Here is a 25,200-nt window from a genome sequence, read left to right on the forward strand (position 1 = left end):
ACTTATAGATACATCGACAATATTTCTTAAAAACCCCATGGGACCGGTTGATACCATACCATCTTGTGATGTTCAATTCTAGATATGTTGTGGATAAAGACGCTATTATCTTGATCCCTTTCTTCAATATTGTCTCTGAGCACTACGAAGAACATTTCAGACATCCTATCAGTATTCCTGCTCTTAAAAACATGGCAGGATTTAGTGATTTGGCAAGCGGTCAGATATGTGGCATGCGGAGACTGTCATAGTATATACAAGAATACGATCGAAGTAACTGTTTCTTGCGAGTTTAAGAAATTTGAAAACAACAACAAATTCGGAGATTCCTTGTACAATGTCACAAAAACAACAGACTGACACCAAAACGCGTATATGTATACAATTCCCTAAAGAAATCCTTGAAAAAAATTATGCGCCCAAATTTCGAAGCAATGATCAACCAGTGGAATCGTGTACCCAAGGTAGAAAATACAATGTTTGATGTATACGACGGCAAGATGTGGAAGGAGTTTGTGGATAGTGAAGGTGCGCAATTTGTTGCTAAGGAACGGCCATTGCCTTTGACCCTTAACATCGACTGGTTCCAACCCTTCGATGGGGTAACTTATTCTTGTGAATCAATTTACCTGACGATCAACAACCTCCCAAGAGAAGAACGATACAAGGTTGAGAATGTGGCTCTCATGGGTTTGATGCCTGGACCGAAAGAAGCTAGCACAAACGAGATAAATAACTATCTGCGTCCTCTTGTTGACGAGCTTGTGGATTTGTACGAAGGTATCAGCATTGATACACATAGCTGTCCTGGCGCGCTGGTCCGTGCTTCTCTCCTGGTGGTCGTATGCGACATTCCGGCTGCAAGAAAAACGTGCGGATTTACCTCCCACAATAGTACCAATGCCTGCCATAGGTGTAATCGCCACTTTTACCGTTTTGAAGGCACTAGTATTGTTGACTACTCTGGATTTAAGTTTTCAGAATGAGTAGGCCGAACAAAGGCAGAGAACCTGGAGCACGCCAACATGTGGAAAAATGCTAAGAGTGCAGCCGCACAAAAAATATTGGAGCTTGCGAATGGCGTTCGTTGGTCAGAGTTGCATCGACTTTCCTACTTTGAACCAGTACGATCAACTATAATTGATCCAATGCACAACCATTTCTTGGGAACTGCAAAAAGAATGGTTGATAAACGGATCCTTAGTAAGATTCTCACTGACGCCGACCTTGTAGAGATGCAGAATGAAGCAAACAAGTTGACACTTCCAAGAGTATACACGACAATAACAAGCAAAATTGGGAAAGGATTTCCGTTCATGAAGGCGGATGGATGGAAATCATGGTGTTTAGTTTATCCTCCTGCGGCGTTAAAGAAGCACTTGCCTGATGAATTATATGTCAATTGGATACATTTTGTTGATGCCTGCCAATTACTTACAAAGCCATCTATCACCAAGAACGAGATTGAAAATGCCCACCAAAGTCTCAAAAAGTTCTGTATCGGATGTGAAGATCTATATGATTCTGATGTTCTTTCACCAAATATGCATCTGCACTTGCATTTAAAAGAAACTATTGAGGACTTTGGACCTGTATACGGATTCTGGCTTTTCAGCTTCGAACAATACAATGGCCTCATCAAAGGTTTTAACACCAACAGAAAAAATGGATTCAAAAAAACATATATGGATAAATTCATTGAGAATGCTTCCAAAAGTGACTTTCACAGAACCAACCTCCACACTATCGCCAACCTACATCACCTTACAATCTTCAACAAACTTTCTGACAGTATAACTGGTATCAAAAATACATCAGTCCTCAGTCCGCTCTCGATATTTCGCTTAACTTCTTTCGTCGAATCTGGTTTCAATCCAAACAAGCAAACACTTGGAAATGAATCACTCCCACAAAGCGCATATCCACTCAATCTCAAAGAGCCACTCACTATGAAAATTGGTGAATATGAGTGCCTCTTGAAGTATTACAGGATTTAGTACAAAGGTGCCCCACTTTGTAGCGCCAAAAGAGTCATCAAAAATCCAAACTTTGTAAATGACAGAATCCGGAAGATTCAATCTATAAATCTTTTCGGACAGAAATATGCTGGAAGTGAAGGTTCGGTGACAAGAGGCACACATATAATGGCAAGATTTGCTACAAAAGATGGGAATCCTAGGGGAACATACGCTGGCCGTATTAATTACCTTTTTTTTCCACGATTTATCTTCACATCCCACAGCCACCGATTTTCTCAGCCACTTGAACCCACAAGATGTATTTGCTTTTGTTGAATGGTATAAACCCCTTTATCATCGACCCAGAATTTAATAAAGTATTGCGTTGTGCGATGCAACTTTTATAAAGTACAGCTCTATGACTTTTTTTGTTATAGATTGTGAGAATTAGCTTTTAATACATTGCTTTCAGCACCATTTTCTTAATCTTGTCATTTGGTTATTTAAATAATTCCATAAACTTAGTAAAAGTGGCTATTTACTTTCAAAGTATCTTAAAGTAATTACTCCTCCCATGTCCATTAATACACCAGTTGGGTCCGTCTGTGAAATTCAGAAACCTTGTGTATCAATAATAAGGCTTTTAGCTTAGCCAATATAGTATATATATATATAATTACTAATTATCAGTTTTTTCTCACTGTTTCTTCATTAGTAACTCTGTCAATTTGTTGCTCTTTCAAGCAAAAAAAATGTGACTACTACTTCGATAAAGTAGTAAAATATCTGATTGTGTATGTGAGCACATGGCTCTGTATGTATGTACGTTAAGCCTAATAGCCAAGTTGTATGCTGCAGGTTTTTGTATTCAAATATTTGTATGTTCCAATACAAAAAAAAAACACAAAATACCATAAGTCGTACCATCATATAGATAGATTTGAATTACTTTTATCTATCAAAAAAAATAGTACACATCTACTCTAATATCTATAAAGGTTATCTCTATTCAGATTTCAAGCCTTTAAACCTTATGTTAAGCCCCTAGAAATAAAATATAGCCTTTTCTGTTGTTTTTTGAAGTTTAATGCTTTTTTTCTTATAAGATTATCAAAGAGATTCTTGTTACATATCTTCTGTAACCACTTGCTTTTGTGAAATGATTATACAAAGATTATATTTCATTCCATGTATTCTGTTGCTAGCCTTTATACCTAAAAGTTATGCCTCACCGATCCAACAAGACGAAAACACGTTCACTAGCAAGCTTCCAGTGGTTTCGATTCTGCGAACTGTCCTACTCGGATACATGACACACATTTTAACCATTCGTCCTAGAACAGGTGTCACTGATTTTCCTACTGTTTTGCGACGTATTTCTGCCCTTATATACCCTTCTAGTGGAATCGGTACAGCTGTAGAGTCTATTTACAAGGCATTGCGGGCGGATAAAATACTTGGAATAGCCCAATTCGAGCCTTTTTTAAAGCAATACAAAGAAGAAGAAGAAGAATCTAAAGATAAAAAGACAAAAGATAAAGGCAGTGATTCTCTTGATTCTCTTGATTCGACGAATACAACAGCATTGTCGTCGTCACTTGTGACTAGTGAATCCATGCCAGAACACAAGAAAGATATAGAATATGACGCCAAGACACTTGGACCATCCGATATTTATTCAAATGCTTCACAGTTAAGAGATCGACTAATCAAAGATGCAAAGGCAGCAGGTATTGAGATTAAAGACCACGACAACGCACCATATCTAGCCGCATTTTTGCATGTACTTGGTCCCGACAAAGCAAAAAAGACTAAAAGTTGTATCCTAAATCGGTCAGTAACTGTTGGGTTCAACAAAGCCAAAACAACTGTACGCATGGTATCCAGCTGTGTGGCTGAAGAGATATCCGTGGCTGGCCCAGGTGCTGTTTGTGAGAATCAAGCAGAGATATTGCCAAAGGTCTTCCGATACATGACAGACAGTATGATAGCTCAACTGGAGCCAGCCCATAATATGGACGACACTTCTTTCATTGCAATATTTGTTACTGTGGGACAGTTATTTTTTACGACAATAGAGTGTATGGATATAGATGGAGACAGATGGGCCAAGGTTATCATTATTATATTTACTACAATGTCTATTCTTCAGACATTTTCGCTTCTTGTGCTACACAAACAAACGATGACCTTTAGTATCAAGGACGAGGATGATGAAAAAATATTACTCAAGTACGACAGCCTTGTATTGACCGAAAAGGAGCTAAAAGACTTTGGTGATAAGAATGAAGATCTGGAAGATAATGAAGAAGTGGTCATATATTCTACACTTACAGGAACAATAGCCTTCTTGTTAATTGGCGTGTGGGCAGACTATACTATTCACAGCACAACAGAATGGCTTGTAATATCCTGGATTATTAGCCCTATGCTTTTTATTTTTGGTATTATTATTGGCGTTGTACTCGATTTTACCAATAAGGTGGTGGCTACTATATTGTTTACTTGTATTATTATTGGATCCATTGGCTGCCTCACAGCTGCTACAATTATTGGATATTTGCCAAAATAAAATAAAGTACATATATTGCTCAAAGATAAAGGCACGCTTATAAGTTATACTAGATAATACTTTATTTATTTTTCAATATCACAGTTCTCGCCCATCATATTTTCTTCTTCTTCCTATAGTGATATAGACACTATGTAATACAATGCATTTTCAAAAATTAAAAAAAAAATTCCAAAAAAAAATTAGTTGACTGCTTTTTTTTTAGAAAACAGTCCAAGGTTCCCAGCAGGGCTAAAAAATAAAATAAAAAAAATTAAGTGACTACTGTTTATTACCTAAAGATGCACTCCGCTAAAAGGTGTATAAAAGAAAGAATTTTTTGCTACTCTTGCAAAAAATTGTTTATTCTTCACTTTGTACCTTTACTGATGGTTCGTTGAAATCTTCTTGATTCACTTGTTCTTTACAAGTGTAAGGAAGTCTTCCTCGTTCTTTATCCCTCTCTCCCTTTTTCTCTTTACACGCGAATGAATGTCTTGCTGGTTATATTCCGAAAAAAACCAATATGTTTTTTCCCCTTCAGGGTTCTACATATCTTTGTGCTTAGCTGTGATCAACGCAGACAAAAGTTCTTTAAAGGTAATTATCGATTTTTTTATACAATTATTTGATCGCACTACATAAGTATGCGTGTGAGAATACAAGTGATGATAAAGCTTTAGCATGGCATAGTTCAACTGACAGGGGACTTACTACCCTCTGAGTGTTGACTTCAAAATTCTTTCGCTCCTATCTGATACTTTCTCTTGAAAATATTGCGATCATTTAAATATTCAATATATCATATTGTCTTGATGTATTTATTTATATACAACGAAACTTATCACAATTTTCTTTTGTATAGATCTTTTACTTTTTAAAAAAGTGAAATTTCACTAGTAGGTGAGATAGTTAGAATGTCGTTAATCGTTAACAGCGATAAAGCAACACATGTTTAGCCTACTAGTTTTATACCCATGTCAATATTTGTTTTTATAATAAAAATGGTTTTCAAAAAATCAAAACAATATAATTTTTGCTTTAAGCTCTCTTTTTTTTTCATAAGTGTTTTGAGACTTGTATTCATAAAGGAAATGACTTTAACAATGTAGCTTAAGTTTTTTTTCCTCTCTTTGTATATCAACTCAATGAAAGATTATTGACACTTCGCTCCATAAACGGCGATCGTGTAATTATTTGTACTGCAAGCCACTCATTAGTCATTGGTTGTTAAAAGCACAAGTACACTATAAGTTGCGCAAATTTTACTAAAATTTTTACTTGAAGGAAACAAAGTTTACATGTGTAGGGGTACCATGTTGGATCATTTGAAATAATATGATTACAAAAATAAATAAATAAATTAAATTTGGTGTTAATAATATATTAGAGAGAAATAGAATACAATACACAAATGAAAAGCTCTATAATAAAAAGAAACACAACAAATGAATCGAGTTAAACAAAGCACGGAAGCTGTGAAAATGGACATAATGGTGTGGTCTCATTAAGCTCAAGAGCATAAAAAAGGCAACATTTTGCTTGCTCAATTTTCTCTTGTTTCTGATATATTGTGCCTAGCATATACCTAGTAAATAAAAAAAAATTATATACAATCATTGTTAAAGGAGTTTATTAACTAAATCGAATAATAAAGATAGTCTTAGAGCGACTCATTTGCTTACCATGCTTCGGCAGAGTCCCAACCGGTTCCAGATGTAGTTTTAAGCAAGAGAAATTCTGCAAGTTCAGGCTCTTGTTTGTCAAGGTATACATTGGCCAATGCAACCTGTGTTTCGACATGTTCTGGATCAAGATTGAGCGCCTTTTTAAAAGAATCGATTCCAATATCATCCCATCCTCTCAGAGGATTGTGTCTGTCTATCTTGATACAGAGGACACCTAATTGATACCAGATCATTGGGCTCGAGATATTCATATCTTCTACTTCAGAAATAACTCGCATCGCATCATCAATAAATCCCGCGCGCATGTAAGTACTTGCGACCATCAGCCATAGTTTCATCAAAAGCATGTTCCATCGTTCTCGTCGATGAGAAACAAATGTTGTCGAACCATCTGATGCTGACCTGGAGCGAGTATCAAGCGCTACGGTGTTGCTAACCTGGCGGTAAGCACTGTGCATATTACTAACGCTGTTTTTGCTTCCGAATAAATAAGAAGATGTAACAACAGAGGCAAATGAAACAGTGGTCAGATCACGAACAGTCGTGCCAGACCGCCTGGATTCCTTATGGTTTGCTAGTTTGATAAAAGCCCAAAAAATTAATATATAGATAAAAATTTAAGCCATATTTATTTAAAGAATTAACTTACCTGCAGATTCTCTTTTTGCTTCTTTTGCCACCGAAACAGAGGAGTTTGCTGGTAATAGTGTTATTTGACTATTGCTGATGCGTTTCATGATATTGATGTCCATAAAGCTACGCTGCTTTGGTTTAAGCTTGGGGTTTGGTAATCCATCAGATGAGCCTCGACCGACAGATAGTTCAGAGAGCTGGTCTACGGTTTCGTTAATTTCTTGTGTCATTTTGGTCGTAAATGCTTTCAGGGTCTCTGTCTCACTTAGTAGAGGAGACATAGGGACCGGAATGTCAGTCGGAAGTGGTGGCTCGGACATATCCCTTGGGTAGTCTAATGATGCCTTTCGACTCTGTGTTCGCTTGCGTGTTACAGATTGGGTTCGTGCGCTAGTAGATCTAGGGATAGGCGTGATCAGTCCAAGTTGATCCTCAGTCCCGATTCTTGATTGGCGGAGAGATGTGGGTGATGTTGGTGATTTAGGCAACGTGGGAGATGTGGGGCGGCTCGATGTTTTAGAGATCGCTGTAATTAGACCAAGTTGCTCGTCTGTGCCGAGTCTTGGATGCCTAGGAGAGGTTGGCGAGGAAGGACAGCTTGTGGTCTTTGGAGAGTCAGTTTTTACCTTCTTGAGACTATTTTTCTTGGATGGGATGGGCAGAGTTGGTGTAGGAACAGCATTGTTACTTAAATCTAAACTTTGTGACAGCTTTGAATAAATGGTGAATAGCTCTGGATAGAGCTTAAGTACAGATCTTGGTCCTTCCAGGGTCTCCAAAAATAATATCTGTGACATGCGTGTGGTGAGATAGGATTCAGCAGTTTCGAAGTAATAACGACTGCATTTGTCTTCCCCAGACCACGACAATACTATATTCTTGATGTCAAGGGTAGGAATATCAATATCACATTCTCTTAGACCAGCTTCAATAGTTTCGAGGGATTCAAAGACAGATTTATTTTGCTTGCAAGAGCATAGCAGAGCCAGTAGATGCCACGAAGGAAGATGCTCAGGATTCAATTCGATGGACTTGGATATTGAGATAGATGCCCCCTTGATGTCTCTAGTTTGTGCTTGTGCCAACGACAGCTCATAGTATGCCCGCCAAGAAGATGGGGCTGCTTTCACAGAAGCTTTAAGTAACGCAATAGATTCAGTAAAGTTTGCAGAACGCGTGTTTTCATCACAGCCTAAAACAAACACAGTGTTTTTTTTTTGGTGATGAGTAATTATTGTATAAATTAATATGATATTTATATTTTGTGTGTGTGTTCCGTAATACTATGCAAAATAGACAAACACAAACTTACTTTGGATAGCCAAAAGGCACAGAGATACACCGCGAACTAGGTAACATTGGGCTAGTATATTATTGTCGTTACTCCTGACAAGTGAAACCCTTTGGTACAATGTGAGGGCAAGCTCAGAGACGGTTGCTGCCAAAATTCCACTCTTATACTCTCTTCCATAAAGCTGTGCGCCAGCTAATAAAACTGAAAGGACATTCATTTCGTTTTCTTTACTAGCATGGGAGTCTGAATTCCATCCTACATCGCCTTCTACGGCAGAAAGAGCGTCCAGTCTGGTTTGGATTAGAGCAGCTTTGTCGGCAGGACTGATTTTAATGGCTGTTGTCTGGTCAGACTCTGATGAATCATAATCTGTCTTGTCGATATCAGGGAGGCCAATTAATTCAGCATAAGATCGTAACGAATAAAGCGCTTCTTCGAATTCGCCTAGTCTTATGAGAACAAAAAACTTGTGTCGCATTACCCCAGGATTGTTAAATGTCATCTCTTTAACATCACAGAGAAACTTTTTTTAGTCAAGTTAACATCACCATAGTTGTTAGGTTAGTACAATAGATTCAAACAGTACATTTGCTTTCATATCATTGGTGAGAACATCCTTTACCTGGTTAACCCGCTGAACGTCACTGTTACTTCCCCACCCAATAATCCGATGACCTTCCATGATGATATCAACAAGTTCTGATACTCTGTAACTGAGCATTCTTGGATTAAGATACAGCTGAAGAGATGTCAAAAGGTTTCTGAAAAGTTTTGTAAGTCTACAAAACTCTTGGAAAGCCAATTGATTATTCTTCTCTTTTGAGTGCTCGCTCTCAATAGACGAGTCTATTGAAGCACTAAAATAATAAGCATAATTATAAAGTATGAGAATTACATGTGAGATAAAGCTTGCTGTAATTTTCTGCAGACTAATATTACATACGTATCATTGGCTACAGAATTCTCGGTAGGTGCGGGAATATAATTGTCCTCTTGGCATATCTGGGTAAGGTATCGTGCCGTGTGCCTGAAAATAATCCACCGTTTGTGAATACGCCAATGAACAGGCCAATGAGTAGAAACCATTTGGACATAGCCACGCATGGCTGATAGAATCTCTTCAATAGGGGCACTAGAAATCAAAACCAAATAAAAAGACATTATTCAACATCCACAATCAGATCACAGCCCACTCATTTAGTTTGTGACTATTTTCACTACTTACTCTACACGAAGCCTCAAAAGAATGGTACGATAGAGACATTCTTCTACCCAAAATGATAGAGACTCGTTTTTCTCTGTCAGGTGTTTGCTGGCTACGTCCCAGGCACTGTTGTAGCACGCCAAAGCGGCCTCAACATCACCTTCCATTTCAAAGCAGAAACCTTTTGTGTGTGTTTTTCCCGTTGCACAATATAAATGTAGCTTTCATGAGTACAACCTTCACCAGAATTTAACTTTAATCAAATTAAATGTTCGATTTTTCCCTTACCTTTGATTACTCTTGCTTGTACCAAAAGGACTAATCCATAACCAGCATTGACATCATCTAATGGAAGGGCAAGTTTCTTTAATGCCTCTAGTGCCTTTGTGTACCTTCCAGATTCACAGTATATTCTGGCGACAATGATTTTTGAGAACTAAGAAATAAATATAGAAAATAAAAAGGTATTTAGACAAGACTTTCTTTAGGTCCGTGAGTTTCTTTCTTTGGGTTCTTGCAACGTAACACTATGTCCAAAAACTGAGTAATTTCTCACTCAATGGATCGCAAGAAGAATTATAATCCTAAAAATTACCCTAGTAGTAGTAATAACAATAAAGAGAGAGAGAGAGAGAGAGAGAGAGAGAGAAATAACGTGTTACTACTAAGTATTTTATGTACCTGAGCTTGCCAATCGTCTGGAGATTCCAAGTTGCGAGTTTTGGCGTGTCTTTGAACTACTGTTTCCAGTCGCTTCAAGCAGCTTTGAACCTGGCTGATAGTAAGTCTAGGCTGAATAGTGATGAGATGAGGGCTATCATTCACATAATCAATATCGGCTCGATTCGATTCGAATGAAAATATTTGGCCGGTAGGTTCTTTGGAGCTGGCGGATCGTTTAAATTTTGAGGTCGGTAAGCTTGTGCTGCTGGTCAAACCAGATTCATGTAGTGTATGTGTGCTTTGATTTTGAGGTGTGTTTCCTTGAATACTTTCGGTTGTTTCTTTTGGTTGGATTAAATATTCATTGCGTACTTGACGGAGTATAGCTATAAAGTCGGATTCTACACACACAGTGGTTTCAAGAACTTTGTTGTTTTTAATTATTTAAAAGATTATTATTATTATTATTATTATTAATAATAAAAATACCGTTAGAAAAAAACAAGTGTATTGTTGAGTTTATTAAATTCTTTAATAATTGATACTTTTTTTCTTTTATTTCTGGATTGGGTTCAAGTTTACCTGATTCGTTGGGTCGACACTTTTTGTAACGTTTTGCTAGTTCAGGTATTGCCTGCCAGTCGCCTTTACAACGAGCAGTGTCAAGCTCAACGGCTATTAGACGTGCCTTTGAGCTATCCATAATGGTGTTAAGAAATAATTATGATGAAAGGGAAAAGGAAGGTGTTGTGGGAAGTATAAAGTGAAGTTAATGCTAATTGTGAAAAGATATTTGGTTCGGAGCCTCGTGTTTTGCGCAAGGTGAATAAGAGAAACTTGGCTAAAACAGGTCACTTCTTTATTTAATAAAAAATAATAAAAAAGACATGAACTGCACATGGCTTCTCATGATATTTGAGAACTAAATGTGATTAAAAGAAGAATAATTAAACTTAATACAAAAAATGGGAAAAATACCCCAAACCATCCAACATATATATACACACACATAACACTAATATACACATTGTTACAGTGGCTTCTTTTCAAGCCAGTCTATTGTACCATGTTAAGCCACTTGAAATTTGAGCTCTTTCATGTATGTATGTATGTATGTATGTATGTATATAATTTTTTTTTATAAATCTACGCATAGTAAGTATGCTACTATGAAAGCTGGTATATATATATCTTGAGTTTGATATATAGACAGCATAAAGTATTCTCTCTTTTCTATTATCAAAGTCTGTGTGGGCTTGGTGGAAAACACGAAGATTGTAAAAATAATAATAAAAAAAAAGCTTTAAATAAGATGAATGGAAATAAGATTCTCTCTTTGTGTATTGTATTTTTTTTTGTATTGTAGAAATATGCGCCATAAAACACAGACGCCTCGACTGTATCTTTTAAAAGACTTGGTACTTAAGATCTCTTCTTCATGTTGCTTGACAACCACTCCAAACCTTCGTACAGACCATCACCTATTACCCACATACACACAAAAATAAAAAGAAAAGATGCTTAGCAAATTCGCTCTTGTAATTCATACTCTTTTTTTTCATTTTGTTTTTGTTTTTTATATTTAACACTATGAACTTGCCACTTGTTGCACAGGTGGTCTGGATGTACCACTGTCGGTTGCGCAAAGCGTGAAGGCCGAGCTTGTCGGTAATCTCGGCTGCATTCATGGCGTTAGGCAAATCCTGTTTGTTGGCGAACACGAGCAAAAGAGCATCACGAAGCTCATCTTCGTTCAGCATACGCTGGAGTTCATCACGAGCCTCAGAAACACGGTCGCGATCATTAGAATCGACAACGAAAATGATGCCCTGGGTGTTTTGGAAGTCTGGATAGGATAGGTTACATGTAAATAAAATAAATAAATAAATTTGTGTTTTGTGCAAGTATACCAAGAGAGAGAGAGAGAGAGAGAGAGAGAGAGAGAAAGGGAAAAAAAAAGGGAGTTGAAGTTGGAGGAAGTATTAATATTATTAACACCAACAGAAACAGCAAAAGAAGAGGAGAAATAAAAGAAAGGAAATAGAGGGGAGGGAGAAGACCAAAAAGGAGAGGAGGTGAAGGATATTATTTTAGCTGTATTGTATTTCACGTTGGCTTGACTTACAGTGTCTCCAGAGAGGACGAATCTTGTCCTGACCTCCGACATCCCAGACAGTGAATGCGATGTTCTTGTATTCAACGGTCTCGACATTGAAACCTAGAAAGAGATGTCAGATAAAGGAGTTCACGCTTGCCTTTGACTGTCCAGAGCACTAGGACCACATCTCCATCTTATGTTTTCATCTGACTTACCAATGGTGGGAATTGTAGTGACAATCTCACCAAGCTTGAGCTTGTACAAGATGGTGGTCTTACCGGCGGCGTCAAGACCAACCATCAAGATACGCATCTCCTTCTTTCCGAAGAGATCGTTAAATAATCTTGAAAAACTTAAACCCATGGCGTTAGAGTGATGATGTGATGAGGTGTTTGGAGACTTAAGAGTAATAAAAGTAAAGGAGAAGGCACCGCGTCCATTTGTCTAGACACAGCACCTGGCACAAGCTGACGTCGATCCACTGTTCAAAGTCGGACGCTCCTACTCCGCACCCCGCTCTTCTCACCGCTCCGTTTGTGTCCTAAGCAAAAGGTTGCTTTTCTTCAAGGATAAGAAGATGGACTTTTGTCTAAAGTCTTGTTCTGTGAAAAAATGTACTGTTCTGTAGAGTAATTCTATTATAATTCTATAGACTAGAGAAAAAGAAGAAGAGATATAAAGATAAGAAATAACGGGTAAAGAAAAAAAAAAGGTCGATAGGGCTTTGGTCATACCCTAAGGGTCATATTGGCTTATACTTGACTCGTGGTTTGATGCGACCATTGGGCCGATTTGTCTGCTGTTCCGGAAAACAGTTTGCCATGATACCCAGCCAGATTTCGGCTACTTTAATCTTACTCAGGTTTAGGATTGATTATGGATTTTGGATTATGTACCTTTTAGAATATGTGTTGCGTACAGCCAAATATATATATATTTATATTTATACATTATTAGCGCTTTCTTTTAATACCTGAACGAATTCACCACAAGGTACATTCTTACTCCTTTTTCATATCCCTAAATATATTCAAGGACCAATAGGCTCTCTTGACATTTAGCTTGACAGATTTTAGTTTCAGGGAATTTAAAAAAGAAAAAGGCTTGAAGGGGATAAGATAGACATTCTGATTATAATAAATACTTGACCGCTATTTGATGCTTTATAAGTTATATGTACACATAATGCCTCTCTTTCTGAGAATTTGTGTGTATCTAGACTACTAATTCATAACAAAAACAGTCTATTTTATACTTTATCATAGACATGATCCAGAGAATTATTAGCTACTTAATAGTATTACTATTCTTATTGACTTCCTAGGACTCAAACAACGCTCGCAATACTCTAATGTATTCCTTGTTACAAATGCAACATCTTATCCACACCTCAAACCTATACATTTGAATAGAATATAGGCCAATCTACGTTTGTGCATGTTTGTGTGCGTGTGTGTAGGGCTTGCGAGTAGATATATACACGCACATCTATACATATACATATACATATACTTATCACATAATAATATACGCTATAACAATCCATGGCTTACTCCCTTTATATTTCATGCACTTTTCTTTCTTCCTTCCTTTATTATTTAAGATATTAAAAATATCATGACATTAGCATTATACTATCCTCAATTTATCTTAAATTAACTCGTATGCTCGCCACAAAATAAAAACGTCTGTTGCTTAGATACAGAAAAAGTATATATAAATATTAAAGTATTACAATAAGGAGTCTATCAACTTGTTACAGATATATATATATATATAAAAAGTACCTAAAAAAGAAAAAGAAAAAGAAAACAAAGAAAATTGAGGGCTGATTGATATTTCTTACTCTATTTTTTTATTATATTCAAATCTTCATATCTAAACCAGCAGACCAAACGCTTGCTGTTGCTAGATTCATAGCACAAAGCACACCCTGAACCTGGTGCCAAGAAAACGCCCTTTTCAGTGGCACTCTTTAAAATGAACGGAAGAAATTGGTGGGACTTGAAGATCGAGACAGGCACTCTATTTCATTTCCCGCACAAGAGCGCTTCTTTCTTTGATTTCAATCCAGTTCTTCAGGATGTATTTCCTTCCTTGACAGTTCACTTCACTTGCCCACGTCCCTTTTGGATATCACTCACTATTACTGTCTGAGGATCCAAGACGATTTGGCCTCTGTTGTGGGAAACCAATCGTGGGCTGGTGTGACTCGTTTCATGACGCAGCCTGTGGGCCAATCGATGATTAGGTGTCTCTATCTAAGCGAAAAATAATCACTTGGTTATTTAGTTACAAAGGCAAGCAACAAGTGACAGCCAATGACCATTACCCACAGACAAAAGTCTTCGGGAAGTACTCTCAACGCAAGCTCAACTGCTGATTCTGGTGGGGATGACAAGGAAACACTGAAATACCACTGCGATGGGTGTTCCAACGACGTGACCAACACGGTTCGCATACGATGCGCTGACTCGAGTTGTCCCGACTTTGATCTCTGCGTCACATGCTTCTGCAGTGGTGTAGAAGGATTGAAGCACAAGACATGGCATGACTATCGGATCGTAAAGCCGCACAGCTTCCCCATCTTTGCCGAGGATTGGGATGCCGATGAAGAACTGTTGTTGATCGAAGCAGCAGAGAAAAACGGCATCGGAAACTGGCAGACGATTGCAGAAGTAGTGGGCACAAAAACCAAAGAAGAATGTGAACAGCACTATCTCGATGTATATGTAGCGAGCCCACACTGGCCACTACCACGCATGAATCTAACCTTTGAAGAAGCAAGCGAAGACGAGTGGCGAGAACAGAAACGAATTCGTCTCGAACGATCCCGTGCCACAATTCCTGGGGGTACTACAACAAAACCTGCCCCGCCGCCACCTTCCAACAACAACAAACCTATTACAAGTGGTCCAGCTTATCATGAGATCCAGGGTTATATGCCTCGTCGTTTCGAGTTCGAGACGGAATATGAAAACGAAGCGGAGCAGTCAGTCAAAGACATGGTCTTTAATGACGAAGACACCCAAGAGGAGATCGACCTCAAAGTCATGGTTCTCGACATATACAACTCTCGTTTAGACCGTCGCGTGGAACGTAAAAAGATGATATTCGAACGTGGTTGGCTTGATTTTAAAAAACAACAAGCCCTGGAACGCAAACGTCAAAAAGAGGAACGAGAGATTTATCAAAAGACACGGGTATTTTGTCGTCTGCAAACACCCGAAGATTATGAAATGTTTGTACAGGGATTAGTAAAAGAGCAACAGCTAAGAGATAGAATTGCAACCCTGCAAGAGTGGCGTCAGGCGGGCCTGACATCTTTCCGTCAAGGTGAACAGTATGAACAAGAGAAGCAAGAGCGCCTCGGGCGTCTCAAGATCATGGCTTCTCTTTCGAATGAAAAGGTTGGAGCCAGCAGTGCTTCTACAAATCAGCGTAATTCCTATCGTGCGCAGATGGCTGCACTCTCTTCACCGAGCAATGGTGCCAGTTATTACAAGCACAAGGTGGCCAACACTCCAAATTATAATTATTCTGCGGCATCCACTTCTACCTCTGCCGCTGCATCTGGAGGACGTAAACCAGCCAACCCATTGAATATTGGTGAAGCGGATGGTGTGCATCTTTTGACCGAAGAAGAGCAGATTATGTGCTCTACATTGCGTATCATGCCAAGGCCTTATCTGGTTATCAAGGATACTATACTCAAAGAGTATGCCAAGCAAGGTTATATGAAACGACGCCAGGCACGAGCACTTATCAAGATCGACGTCAATAAAACTAGTCGCATATATGACTTTTTTGTCGAAAGTGGCTGGATCAAAGCCTTTAGGGATCCTTCTGCAGTTTCCGACAAGCCAGCTCCAAATATGAGTGTCGAAACACCTACCTCTTCTATGCAAATGTCAGGAATGTCGTCCAATGGAATTGCACGCTCAGCTGGTTATTCAGGAAGTCTTCCAGCGTCTGGATCTACATAAGCTAGTTTACTCACTCGACCCAGTCGCACAGAGTGTGAATATGGGGACACATGCGGGCGCAATGTAAATGTCTGTTCAACAACCGTATCCTCCATGCGCCAAGGATATCTTCTACCTTTTTTTCTTCTTCCCTTTATTTCGTTTTATTTTACTTTACTTTACCTCACTTTACCTTACCTCTGAAAGTCAATTAACACCATACACACAATACACTACACAATAAACTACACTCCACTCCACTGCACTAAACTACAGTATTAAACCCAAAACTAAACTGTAATACGACACCGTTAAAATGTTGTGCGCGTATAGCTCTATAGAGTATCTTCTAGATCCAAAGCATTTTTTTTTCGTATGTTTATTTACAATAACGGTCCGCCTTGACCTTTTCTCTACGATCCAATAAAGCCTCTGCAAAACGACCGTCTTGTTTGGCTCGCTTCAACTGATGAGAATCTTCTTCTGTCAAATGCAACTTTCCACCGCCCCATGATTGATACTTCTTACTAATTTCGTTTTTTTGTTTTGTTTAAAGTAAAAATATTAATGATGATGATTACGGTTTAGCCTTTACTCTGTATTCAAAATAATATTTTACTTACACATTATCCAATTCCAATTTTCCCGAGTTTGTCTTTTCCTTCTTCTCGAATTTATTCTTTCTCTTGAACCGCGCCTGGCAGTACACTCTGAATGTCTCACAAAACCCAACTTCTTCCGAATCTGCTCTAATCTTGAACCCTACGATTCTTTTATTATCATCCAAAGCCTCTTTTATATATATAGATGTTTTTAATTATATACGCGTAGATTCCTTACCTCCTCCTGCAATCTCATCGATCATCAGAAATTTACCCATGGCATTTTTGAACGCGAACCCAGCCTCAGTTGTTGTAGGCTCCCACTCTTCTGTACCACCGATTGCCTCTCTGTTACATTCTACCACTCCAAATTTGTCGCTGCTGAGGTACTTGCTGTTGAATGACTTGAATGTAAATGAATTAGAAGTCCCGAGCAGGCGAGATCCAACCAACACCTGGTTAACAATTAGTGGCTCAGGATGAGGAGTCTCTGCAAGTGAAGGCAGAGGGTACGCCAACAAGCGATCATTGTCATCCACGGTAAAGCAAATGGGCGGATCGCTTGGATGAGTGAAGAAGAGAGGACCGACAAGATCATCCAAGGCATCGGCACGAACCCAGCCTAAATACACGAATGAGTTCCGTGATGTTAAAAGCAAATCTGCGTATGTTTGTATTGGTCTTTACCATTCTCGAGTGTACTAGATGTAGTACGTTCCTCACTGTCCATAGAGCTGTGCTTTCTCTTCTTTTTTCTAAATTATTTATTAGTATTGAATCTTGTAAATCCGGATGGCTTACTTTTGATCCTTGTCTCCTTTGAAGAGAAGCTTCCCTTTCTTTGATGGTTTATCAGACATGTGAATTAATGAACGAGAAATGACAAAACAACAAAAGTTGTGTATTAAGCCAAAATCCTCTTTATTCGTCTCCGCAAATTACGTCAAGCATTTTATGCTGTTTACATACACACACACACACACACAGATAGTTCCTGTTTTGCTACACGACAAGAGAGAGAGAGAGAGGTCTAAATTCTTCCATTTATAAATGGTCTCGGTTTCCTTTTTCCTTTTTTCTTTTTTTATTTATTTATTAATGAATGTTGTGTTTTGCGTGCTGGAGAGGAGATCGAGATAAAGTGATTGAAAGAGTATGTGCATAATAAAAAGATTGTCTACATATATATACATATATTTTTTATGCGGTACGCTTCTTGTATGGGTTGCGAAGCTCTTTCAACAACTCTGCAGGAAAAGGAGGGCTACCGGCTTTAGGAAGGTATGTTACCTTGACAGCCTCTTCTGGAGAAGTGGTAAATGCTTCCTCTAAAAAATAACAGTAAGTTACATTTGTTCTTCCCTAAAATTGCCCGCTTCTTTCTTTCTTCCTTTCTCAATTAAACTTACCGCCACTTCTATCATCGTATTTTCTTACAGGCTTAGGGATCTCAACATCGGTACCTTTAACAAATCTAGCCCATTGTGACACAACACGACCATCATCGGTTGTCTTTTCAATCTTACGGCGATCAATGCGAGTAGGAATTCTATATTAAAAAAATAAAAAACGGTCAACCAGAAATTCAGAGTAAATCTAAAAGAAAAATCTGCATTGTACGCACTGGGTGTCAGGGTGCAACAGCATGACATTGGAAAGGTGAATGGGCTGTTCCTTGCGCATGATGCCATCAGGGGCACCGGGTTGGTGAGGTACATGCTTCTTAGCCAGCTTCTTGCCCTCGACAATCACAGTGTTTGTTTCACGATTGACTGACTTAATCTCGCCAATTGTATCCTTGTCGCGGCCAGCAATAATTGCGACCTGTCAAGTGAGAGGAGTTGGTTGGTGCCCCTGTTGTTGTTGCTGCTTTCTTTATTTAAAAGAAAAAAAGAACTATATATAATTTTACCTTGTCTCCGGTGAGAATGTTCCACTGCTTTACTCTGTCCTTGGGCTGAACATAAGTGCCCTTGGAGAGAATGCGGCTGCTGAGACCTTGCGACTTGAGGCGATGCATCGTTGTTGTAGTCAACTTCAACACCCAACGACCCAAAGGGTACATATGAGTGGGTGGCTTCAATTATGTGACGTCGATTTTAGGCAGGGCTTACTTTGTACCCCCCTCCATTCTCTCTATATCACTTTATTCACCTCTAATCTACTGATTATAGCGGATATTTAACTACAGCGTAGAAGGTGAACAAGGAAGAGCCAAAATGATCGGTGTATACTATGTTTAATTACTTGTGATAATATTAAAGTATGATAGATTTTCAACCAATATTAGGGTTTGATAAATGTTTAAATCTCTTAAATAATATTTGTAAACATATTCAAATAAGTAAGTATATATAATGATTAAAGTTAAGAAGAAAGGAAATAAAAACTCAAGTCGCTAAATATTCAGACGAGAAGGTGAAACGATATTTTAGGAAAATAGCTGTGGACCAAGTCAGATTGTCTTGATGGTGACACGTAGGGTACTTGTAAGAAGCAATGTAACTGATTACGATACTATTGCGAGGAGAGACGGTCAAGTTGAATAGTCCTTACGTCCGGTTTACTAGCTAGCACAGGTTCTATATCCTCAATGGAAGCGTGGTAACAAGGGACAGTAAACTTCAAGAGGATATGTTCTCGAGACAATATATGTGCACTCCAATAGTTAGGATGAGTTGAATAATATTTAGTTGAATAGGCGTATAAGAGTTAGCTGTCAAAATAATAAAATGGGAAAAATGTTTTTAACCAAATAAAAATATATACCTTATTCCTCTTCACTAAACTTCCTCTGATATGACCTCCTATGACTCTTCCTCTTGCTCCTCATGTCTACACTTCATTCTCTTTTCTTCTCCAATTTCACACTCCGAGGAGGCGCCGCCAACTACCACTCACACCGTCTCTGGTAAATCTTGCTACAACCGTTACAGTGTTTTAGATATTTATTCTGACATTTTACCTGTACGTGTCTAAATGCCTCAAAGAAACGAACTGCTCTCTATATAGGGACTGGATTGTTGTTGCTGCTGACTGCCGCTTGTTTGCTTGTTTTTATTAGATCTTTGGAAAACGGCTGGTCGATGGGCTCCTTTCTAAGTTGACAAAGCAATTGTCACTGTTTTTTTTGCAGCATTCACATCTCGCTGCCAAAGCGTATTACAGGATTTACAGACCAGTAAAGAAAGGAAAACTTCAGATAGTTAAAAAGTTTAAAAGTTCAAATGTTCTTTTTATAAAATAACCACAACTTGGGCATCTCTTTTTGACCAATATTCAATCTTCGGTGTGGCTAGTATACATGATATATAATGTGTTCTAAGATGGAACCACTGCAAATGCTCTTAATGGATCTGCATACTTTTGAAGAAATAAAAATATAAGACTCATAAGTCTAACTGCTTTCCAAAGATCTGATAAAATTAAGCAAACAAGCAGCAATTACCACAACTATATTTGAGCTCCCTCTTCCCCCTCTTTTTTATAAGAAAAAACTCCCCTATGCGTGATAGCATTTGAATTGTTATATATTCGATATTGCTTGTAATGCATATCAAATTCAAACTTTGAGGTATATTACGCGAAATGAAATTAATATTAAGCTAATAAACAGTTGTATGTCGTGCCGTGTATATGTAAAACCCCGAATTTTTCCTCATAAATATGGCTTTACAGCTAGGTTTTATGCTAGTTAAAAGGTAACTCATAATGCATTGCCACAAAATGATACCGCAGAAATAACCATATAGCCAAACGCAAATAGAAAGAGAATACAAGCATTAGAGGGACAGAGAAGAAACATCTTTAGTATTTGTGTGAAACCAAGTCTATTGAATAGAACATGCGGTATAAGGGGTGTTTCAATAATATACTATGACTATTTTCTGACAAAGTCCTAATAATATATATATGTATAAAAAGTAGTAAAAATAAAATGTTCAAACAAGAATAATATCTAGCTGTAAGTATAAGGGGAGAAATAATATACAAGTGAAAAGGGATTATGAAATTATAGTAAAAAAAATGGAGGATAAATATCTACAAGGAACACCAGAGCATAAGAATAAGAAAAGGAACAAAAAAAAGGGCTCTACAGAGCTGATTCTTCTTCATCTCCACCCTCTAGTGGTCGACACACCAATACCGACTTCTCCTTTTCAGAATCTAGGCAACTAAGCCAGCATTTGGTTGAGCAGAAGCGGACTCGATGAACAACGGCAGGATGTCCCTTGTAGCTCTTTACCTGAACAGATGTAATCCATTCATTTACAAACGACCTTTGGCACGCAGAGCATAACCTAACCTTGTGCATCAATTCTTCTTCGATATGGTTCGGTAAGACATTGTGAGGGAATGGGATTTGTTGGCGCAAGATAACACGACAACAAGTCTCACGCAAGGAGTGTATGAGGTTGACAGCAGGGGTAATTGGAGGACGAATGGTAGAAAGTTCTGGAGATGGTGGTAGTACAGGCTGGGGATGACTTGTGGATGACTCAATTAGCGGTGTGTGAGGGGGAGAAAGAGGGGTATGAGGTCGGGAGAGAGGTGTTAGAGGTCGTGAGCCGTGGACATTAAGTTGTTGGGCATGATAAGACAGTTCACGGTCAATGATGGCATCTTCGTCTTCTTGTTCTCGGTTGTGTGGCGATTGGATCAAAGACATTGAACTAGAAGGGCTCTCACAGCCCATTCCTTTTGGTCCACAACGGTCACGTTCTTTCCAGCATGGGGTAGGTATTCGTGGAACACCCTGCTGAGTCATGCGCTGAAGAATACGGGCGTATGCGTCCGTGCTTGCTGCCAGATTACAGTTACCCGGTCGTGTCATCGGGTTTCCTGTAATTAAAAGTGTAGTCGGCATGCGCTCAAGGATATCGGCCGGTATGATACACAAAAGATTCTCACTGAGATCAAGTAGCTCTAGATGAGATAATTCGACTAAATCTGCTGGAAGGGTAGTGAGGTGGTTTTTAGACACATTTAGAGTTTTCAGCTTTGAGCATTTTGCCACAGATGGAGGAAGACTTTCGAGCTGGTTACTAGATACGTTCAAGTGCTCAAGGGTGCTGATCTGCATGTTACTCGGCAGTGCTTTAATCTGATTGTGAGAGATATCTAATTCTTCAAGTGATTGCATCTCCGCGATCTCATTGGGTACCCTGGACAGCAAGTTTCCTCCATAGACAGATCCCAATTGGAGGTGACGCATCTTGCGCCAATATTTAATTCTGCTAGTTATCCGTGTGATCTTATTGCCTGATATGCGAAGAGTGATTAAATTTCGAAGACCTAACGGCATGTCTCTTGAGATTGAGTGAAGATTATTTTGAGAAAGGACAAGGACTTCTAGTTGTGTGAGATGGTATAATTCGGGCGGGATTTCGGATAAAAGATTGGATGAAACGTCAAGGATTTTTAGCTGATGAAGCAAGCCAATATTGACTGGCAATGTTTTTAACTTATTTCGTGATATATCGAGTTCCATAAGATCGCGATAACGTGATTGGATGGGTAGAGATGGAGTTAATGGAGGTAGAAGGCTGTCAAGGTGTCGGGCCAGTTCGTCTGCTTCTAAGCCTCGCCTTCGTAGCATCAACAGACCATCATTATGAAGTTCTTTGGTTTGCTTCTTTTGTATTTTGACCTGGCCCTTTTCTTCAGAGGTTTGCTTGCGTTCTCCGGTTCGCGAAACTACATGGTGGCCTAATGGTGCCAGGCTGGGATCATCAATACATGACTCAATGTCGACCAACTTTGAAGGATCTTTTGTTCTTAATGAGGGGTATGGGGGTGGTTGCTTGTCTGGTGGAAGTACACCCGTAAGTCTTTTCCCTCCTAGAAGACAAGGCATTGCTAATGTGGAATGAAGAAGAACAAGAGGGTTAATATCTGCTCTCCGCGCATTTGTTTATCATCTGATAAACTGTAAAGTCTGTGATACGGTATACAGGGTATTGTAAAATGGAATAATTTTTATCTGATCGAAAGGGGGGATGCTGAACTCCGCCAATGGGGATCACACGTCATGGTACACGGCAAGAGAGTGAACGTATCGCAACAGTTTGATGAATCTTTCTAGGGCGCTATCTCAAACTTCCGTTAAGGTAGCCGAGAGTCTAATTTACAGATAATACATGCCATCTGAACAGCCACGGTACCCAGGCACAGGTCCCCACAATAAAGAAACAACGAGATAAAATAAGGTAAAATAAAAATATTACGTGAAACCACTACAGTACAGGTGAGAGTTATCTTCCCTTTTGATTATGTTAAAGGATGAGGCCACGGCTTATTTATTGGCTTTATATTTTGGTTTGATTATGTTTATTTATAGCCATCAGAATTGGCCAGCATTGGTCTTATGGAAATGGAAGAATGTACAACAATACATTTGAGAGCTTTGTCAGACCAATACAGACAAAGTGAGGAGTGAACTCGCAATAAACGCCATTGAAAAAACATTTTGTACTTTTCGTTATTAGAAGCTTTACTAGACCGTTACATATTTTTACATGACTATGAATCACTGCATGCTGGACGTCTTGGTCAGGGCGTGCAGGTCCCAGGACGTCCACTGTCTTTTTCTCTATCTTCTTCTTATCATTCGTTTCTCTTCTATAGTCTGTGGTTTACTTCTATGTCGGTTAAATAGTTAAAAGAGAAGACAGCAACATAAAACGGGTGCCCCTCAAGGCAACGAGTGATTCACAGTACCTAATATGTGGTGTACAAATTAACGGACTATATTTACTAACTTGGTCTACCTAAGAATGTCAACATTGTGAACCCCTTTGAATGAATAGCAAGCCTTTAGATGATACCAATAATGATAATGATAATCAAAGTGTTCATCTCACAATCACTCCAAAGATTATTATTATTATTATCTTTTGCTAATAGATCCGAAAAAGTTTATTTTCTGTAGGTTTGCTTCACATTTACAAAACACCCTTCTTTTTCGTATAAAATTTGACCAAGTATCTTTGCAGGTAGACCGATTCAGAATGTTGTGTTGCTGATCTGTACATCTAGGATATAAAAGGCAATACGCGGATCTGATAGGGATAAAAATTCCGGATTATTTGATCCCACAGCACTTGCAGCAAAATATCGAAGAAAAATAAAGAGGTAGGAATCAGGGTTTGAGGTATGTAGATTTACGTTGACACATCATAAAGAAGTAGGATAGTGAAGAGATACCTTTTTACATTTTACTCAGTATATTCCTTATCCTATCTTTTGTGGTCCTGTTATACAAATATAACCATTACCCGCATGAAGCTTCTTAATTACAGTAGAGTGCACGTTCTTTGTCCAACTGAGTTGTCTGAAAATAACGGTCTAATTGTAACCAGCCGCTTTATTCTGGATCCAATTTGGTCTGTTGCAAGGCCCATCTATTGAAACCTTTAACCGAAAAATATATAGATATATTAGTTTTGAATTGTTCTTGTGTCGACTCAAAATATACAGGTATATTGAATATACTAGGGGGTCATGCGTCTTTTTATTTATCTGATCTCTCTATTATGTAGTATAGCAATAGACAGGTATATGAAATGTATGAACTGCATGAAATAAATAATAGACATAACAAAGGCATTTTATACAGATTTCCATTATATTCCTTGTACTGGCTTTAGATTGTTTAAAGTACTTATTACTATTTATGTGACCATAAGCCTACATTAGATATCATCCATTTTTTTAATATTTAAAATTTTCATTAAAATGCCACCAGTCATCTAAGATATGTATATAGCACATGGATACCATGGTAGCTAAGCCATAATCCTACTAGGACTGGTGTAATACGTCCTATAATAGTAAGATACTCTTTTTAAAGGTGGGGATGTTATGACAGTTTAGATTCACTGTCAAAATAAATCTGTACGTACGTGTATTAGATACATAGGTTCTTCACTTTGTAGAATTCTTGCATATTGCAATCTTATCCTTTTGTTATATACACGTATAGTATCAGGTGCTTCCAAGTAAAGATAAATGAATTTAAAATGGAGTGTTTTACGGTAGTTGTTATAATAGATTAGCGCAGAATTATATATTCCTATCCTAAACAGTGTACTCGTTTTGTGAAACAACATCTCGATAATCAATCTATTGTCCACAAGATGTTCTTCCATGATCTTGTATAACGCCATAAATTATCTATTGCTTCGATTAAAAATACATCTAATCATGTACTTTTATATAAAACGTAAACTTTACATAATAAGCTCTGCATTTATTACGAGAATCGCACACTAATACTTGTGTTAATAAGTAACTATCGTTTTACATTATAGTAAAAAGGTAGATTTTTATAGGATACTTTTATAAGCTCTTTCAGGGGTTTAAGGGCTGTTTTAAGGTTGAATTTTAATCAAGCACTGCTTTTCCTCCTTTTTTTAAAAAAAATGTATATATCAATTTTAATGTTTTGAGCTTCTTTGCTATTGCAGTTCAAAACAAAAGACATCTTTTTAATATCCCACTTTTATCCCTTTATGCTTTTACAATCAATGAAAAGCACTCGAT

The 25,200-nt window shown here is 38.2% G+C and overlaps 9 protein-coding genes across 9 annotated transcripts; 4 read left to right on the forward strand and 5 right to left on the reverse strand.

Moving 5' to 3' along the window:
* Window positions 1-68: 68 nt before the first annotated feature.
* On the forward strand, window positions 69-2,294 carry PHYBLDRAFT_171957 (hypothetical protein; the record flags this gene model as incomplete). Its single annotated transcript, XM_018436698.1, has 3 exons — window positions 69-219; window positions 1,096-1,996; window positions 2,021-2,294. The coding sequence occupies 3 exons, from the start codon at window positions 69-71 to the stop codon at window positions 2,292-2,294; spliced, it is 1,326 nt and encodes a 441-aa protein (XP_018287974.1).
* Window positions 2,295-3,117: 823 nt separating this feature from the next.
* PHYBLDRAFT_171958 (hypothetical protein) lies at window positions 3,118-4,530 on the forward strand (the record flags this gene model as incomplete). The annotated part of the gene is made up of 1 exon (XM_018436699.1): window positions 3,118-4,530. One exon carries the CDS (start codon window positions 3,118-3,120, stop codon window positions 4,528-4,530), a length of 1,413 nt encoding a protein of 470 aa, XP_018287975.1.
* Window positions 4,531-5,967: 1,437 nt separating this feature from the next.
* PHYBLDRAFT_171959 (hypothetical protein) lies at window positions 5,968-10,694 on the reverse strand (the record flags this gene model as incomplete). The annotated part of the gene is made up of 10 exons (XM_018436700.1): window positions 5,968-6,097; window positions 6,195-6,771; window positions 6,847-8,022; window positions 8,143-8,647; window positions 8,747-8,981; window positions 9,020-9,256; window positions 9,350-9,509; window positions 9,617-9,764; window positions 10,010-10,416; window positions 10,574-10,694. 10 exons carry the CDS (start codon window positions 10,692-10,694, stop codon window positions 5,968-5,970), a joined length of 3,696 nt encoding a protein of 1,231 aa, XP_018287976.1.
* Window positions 10,695-11,249: 555 nt separating this feature from the next.
* Window positions 11,250-12,504, reverse strand: PHYBLDRAFT_42645 (hypothetical protein). The gene is made up of 4 exons (XM_018440181.1): window positions 12,305-12,504; window positions 12,117-12,209; window positions 11,592-11,837; window positions 11,250-11,472 (listed from the first exon to the last, which is right to left on the reverse strand). Exons 1-4 carry the CDS (start codon window positions 12,450-12,452, stop codon window positions 11,414-11,416), a joined length of 546 nt encoding a protein of 181 aa, XP_018287977.1. The 5' UTR covers window positions 12,453-12,504; the 3' UTR covers window positions 11,250-11,413.
* A 1,880-nt stretch (window positions 12,505-14,384) lies between these two features.
* On the forward strand, window positions 14,385-16,495 carry PHYBLDRAFT_34849 (Homeodomain-like DNA binding domain-containing transcription factor). Its single transcript, XM_018440040.1, has one exon. It carries the CDS (start codon window positions 14,411-14,413, stop codon window positions 16,073-16,075), a length of 1,665 nt encoding a protein of 554 aa, XP_018287978.1. The 5' UTR covers window positions 14,385-14,410; the 3' UTR covers window positions 16,076-16,495.
* PHYBLDRAFT_188199 (hypothetical protein) lies at window positions 15,936-17,516 on the reverse strand (the record flags this gene model as incomplete). Its single annotated transcript, XM_018439464.1, has 5 exons — window positions 15,936-16,581; window positions 16,678-16,816; window positions 16,895-17,278; window positions 17,344-17,411; window positions 17,458-17,516. 5 exons carry the CDS (start codon window positions 17,514-17,516, stop codon window positions 16,434-16,436), a joined length of 798 nt encoding a protein of 265 aa, XP_018287979.1. The 3' UTR covers window positions 15,936-16,433.
* Window positions 17,517-18,282: 766 nt separating this feature from the next.
* On the reverse strand, window positions 18,283-18,601 carry PHYBLDRAFT_8248 (hypothetical protein; the record flags this gene model as incomplete). Its single annotated transcript, XM_018443608.1, has 2 exons — window positions 18,283-18,480; window positions 18,569-18,601. Coding segments are annotated over 2 exons (231 nt in total), but the record flags the coding sequence as incomplete, so codon positions are not given.
* An 854-nt stretch (window positions 18,602-19,455) lies between these two features.
* PHYBLDRAFT_149117 (hypothetical protein) lies at window positions 19,456-19,758 on the forward strand (the record flags this gene model as incomplete). The annotated part of the gene is made up of 2 exons (XM_018432219.1): window positions 19,456-19,567; window positions 19,721-19,758. The coding sequence occupies 2 exons, from the start codon at window positions 19,456-19,458 to the stop codon at window positions 19,756-19,758; spliced, it is 150 nt and encodes a 49-aa protein (XP_018287981.1).
* Window positions 19,759-19,977: 219 nt separating this feature from the next.
* Window positions 19,978-22,513, reverse strand: PHYBLDRAFT_188200 (hypothetical protein; the record flags this gene model as incomplete). Its single annotated transcript, XM_018439465.1, has 3 exons — window positions 19,978-20,072; window positions 20,532-20,554; window positions 20,754-22,513. The coding sequence occupies 3 exons, from the start codon at window positions 22,511-22,513 to the stop codon at window positions 19,978-19,980; spliced, it is 1,878 nt and encodes a 625-aa protein (XP_018287982.1).
* Between the last annotated feature and the right edge of the window lie 2,687 nt (window positions 22,514-25,200).

The sequence above is a fragment of the Phycomyces blakesleeanus genome (genome assembly GCF_001638985.1).
Source record: "Phycomyces blakesleeanus NRRL 1555(-) unplaced genomic scaffold PHYBLscaffold_20, whole genome shotgun sequence".
NCBI classification, from domain to species: Eukaryota; Fungi; Mucoromycota; class Mucoromycetes; order Mucorales; family Phycomycetaceae; genus Phycomyces; species Phycomyces blakesleeanus.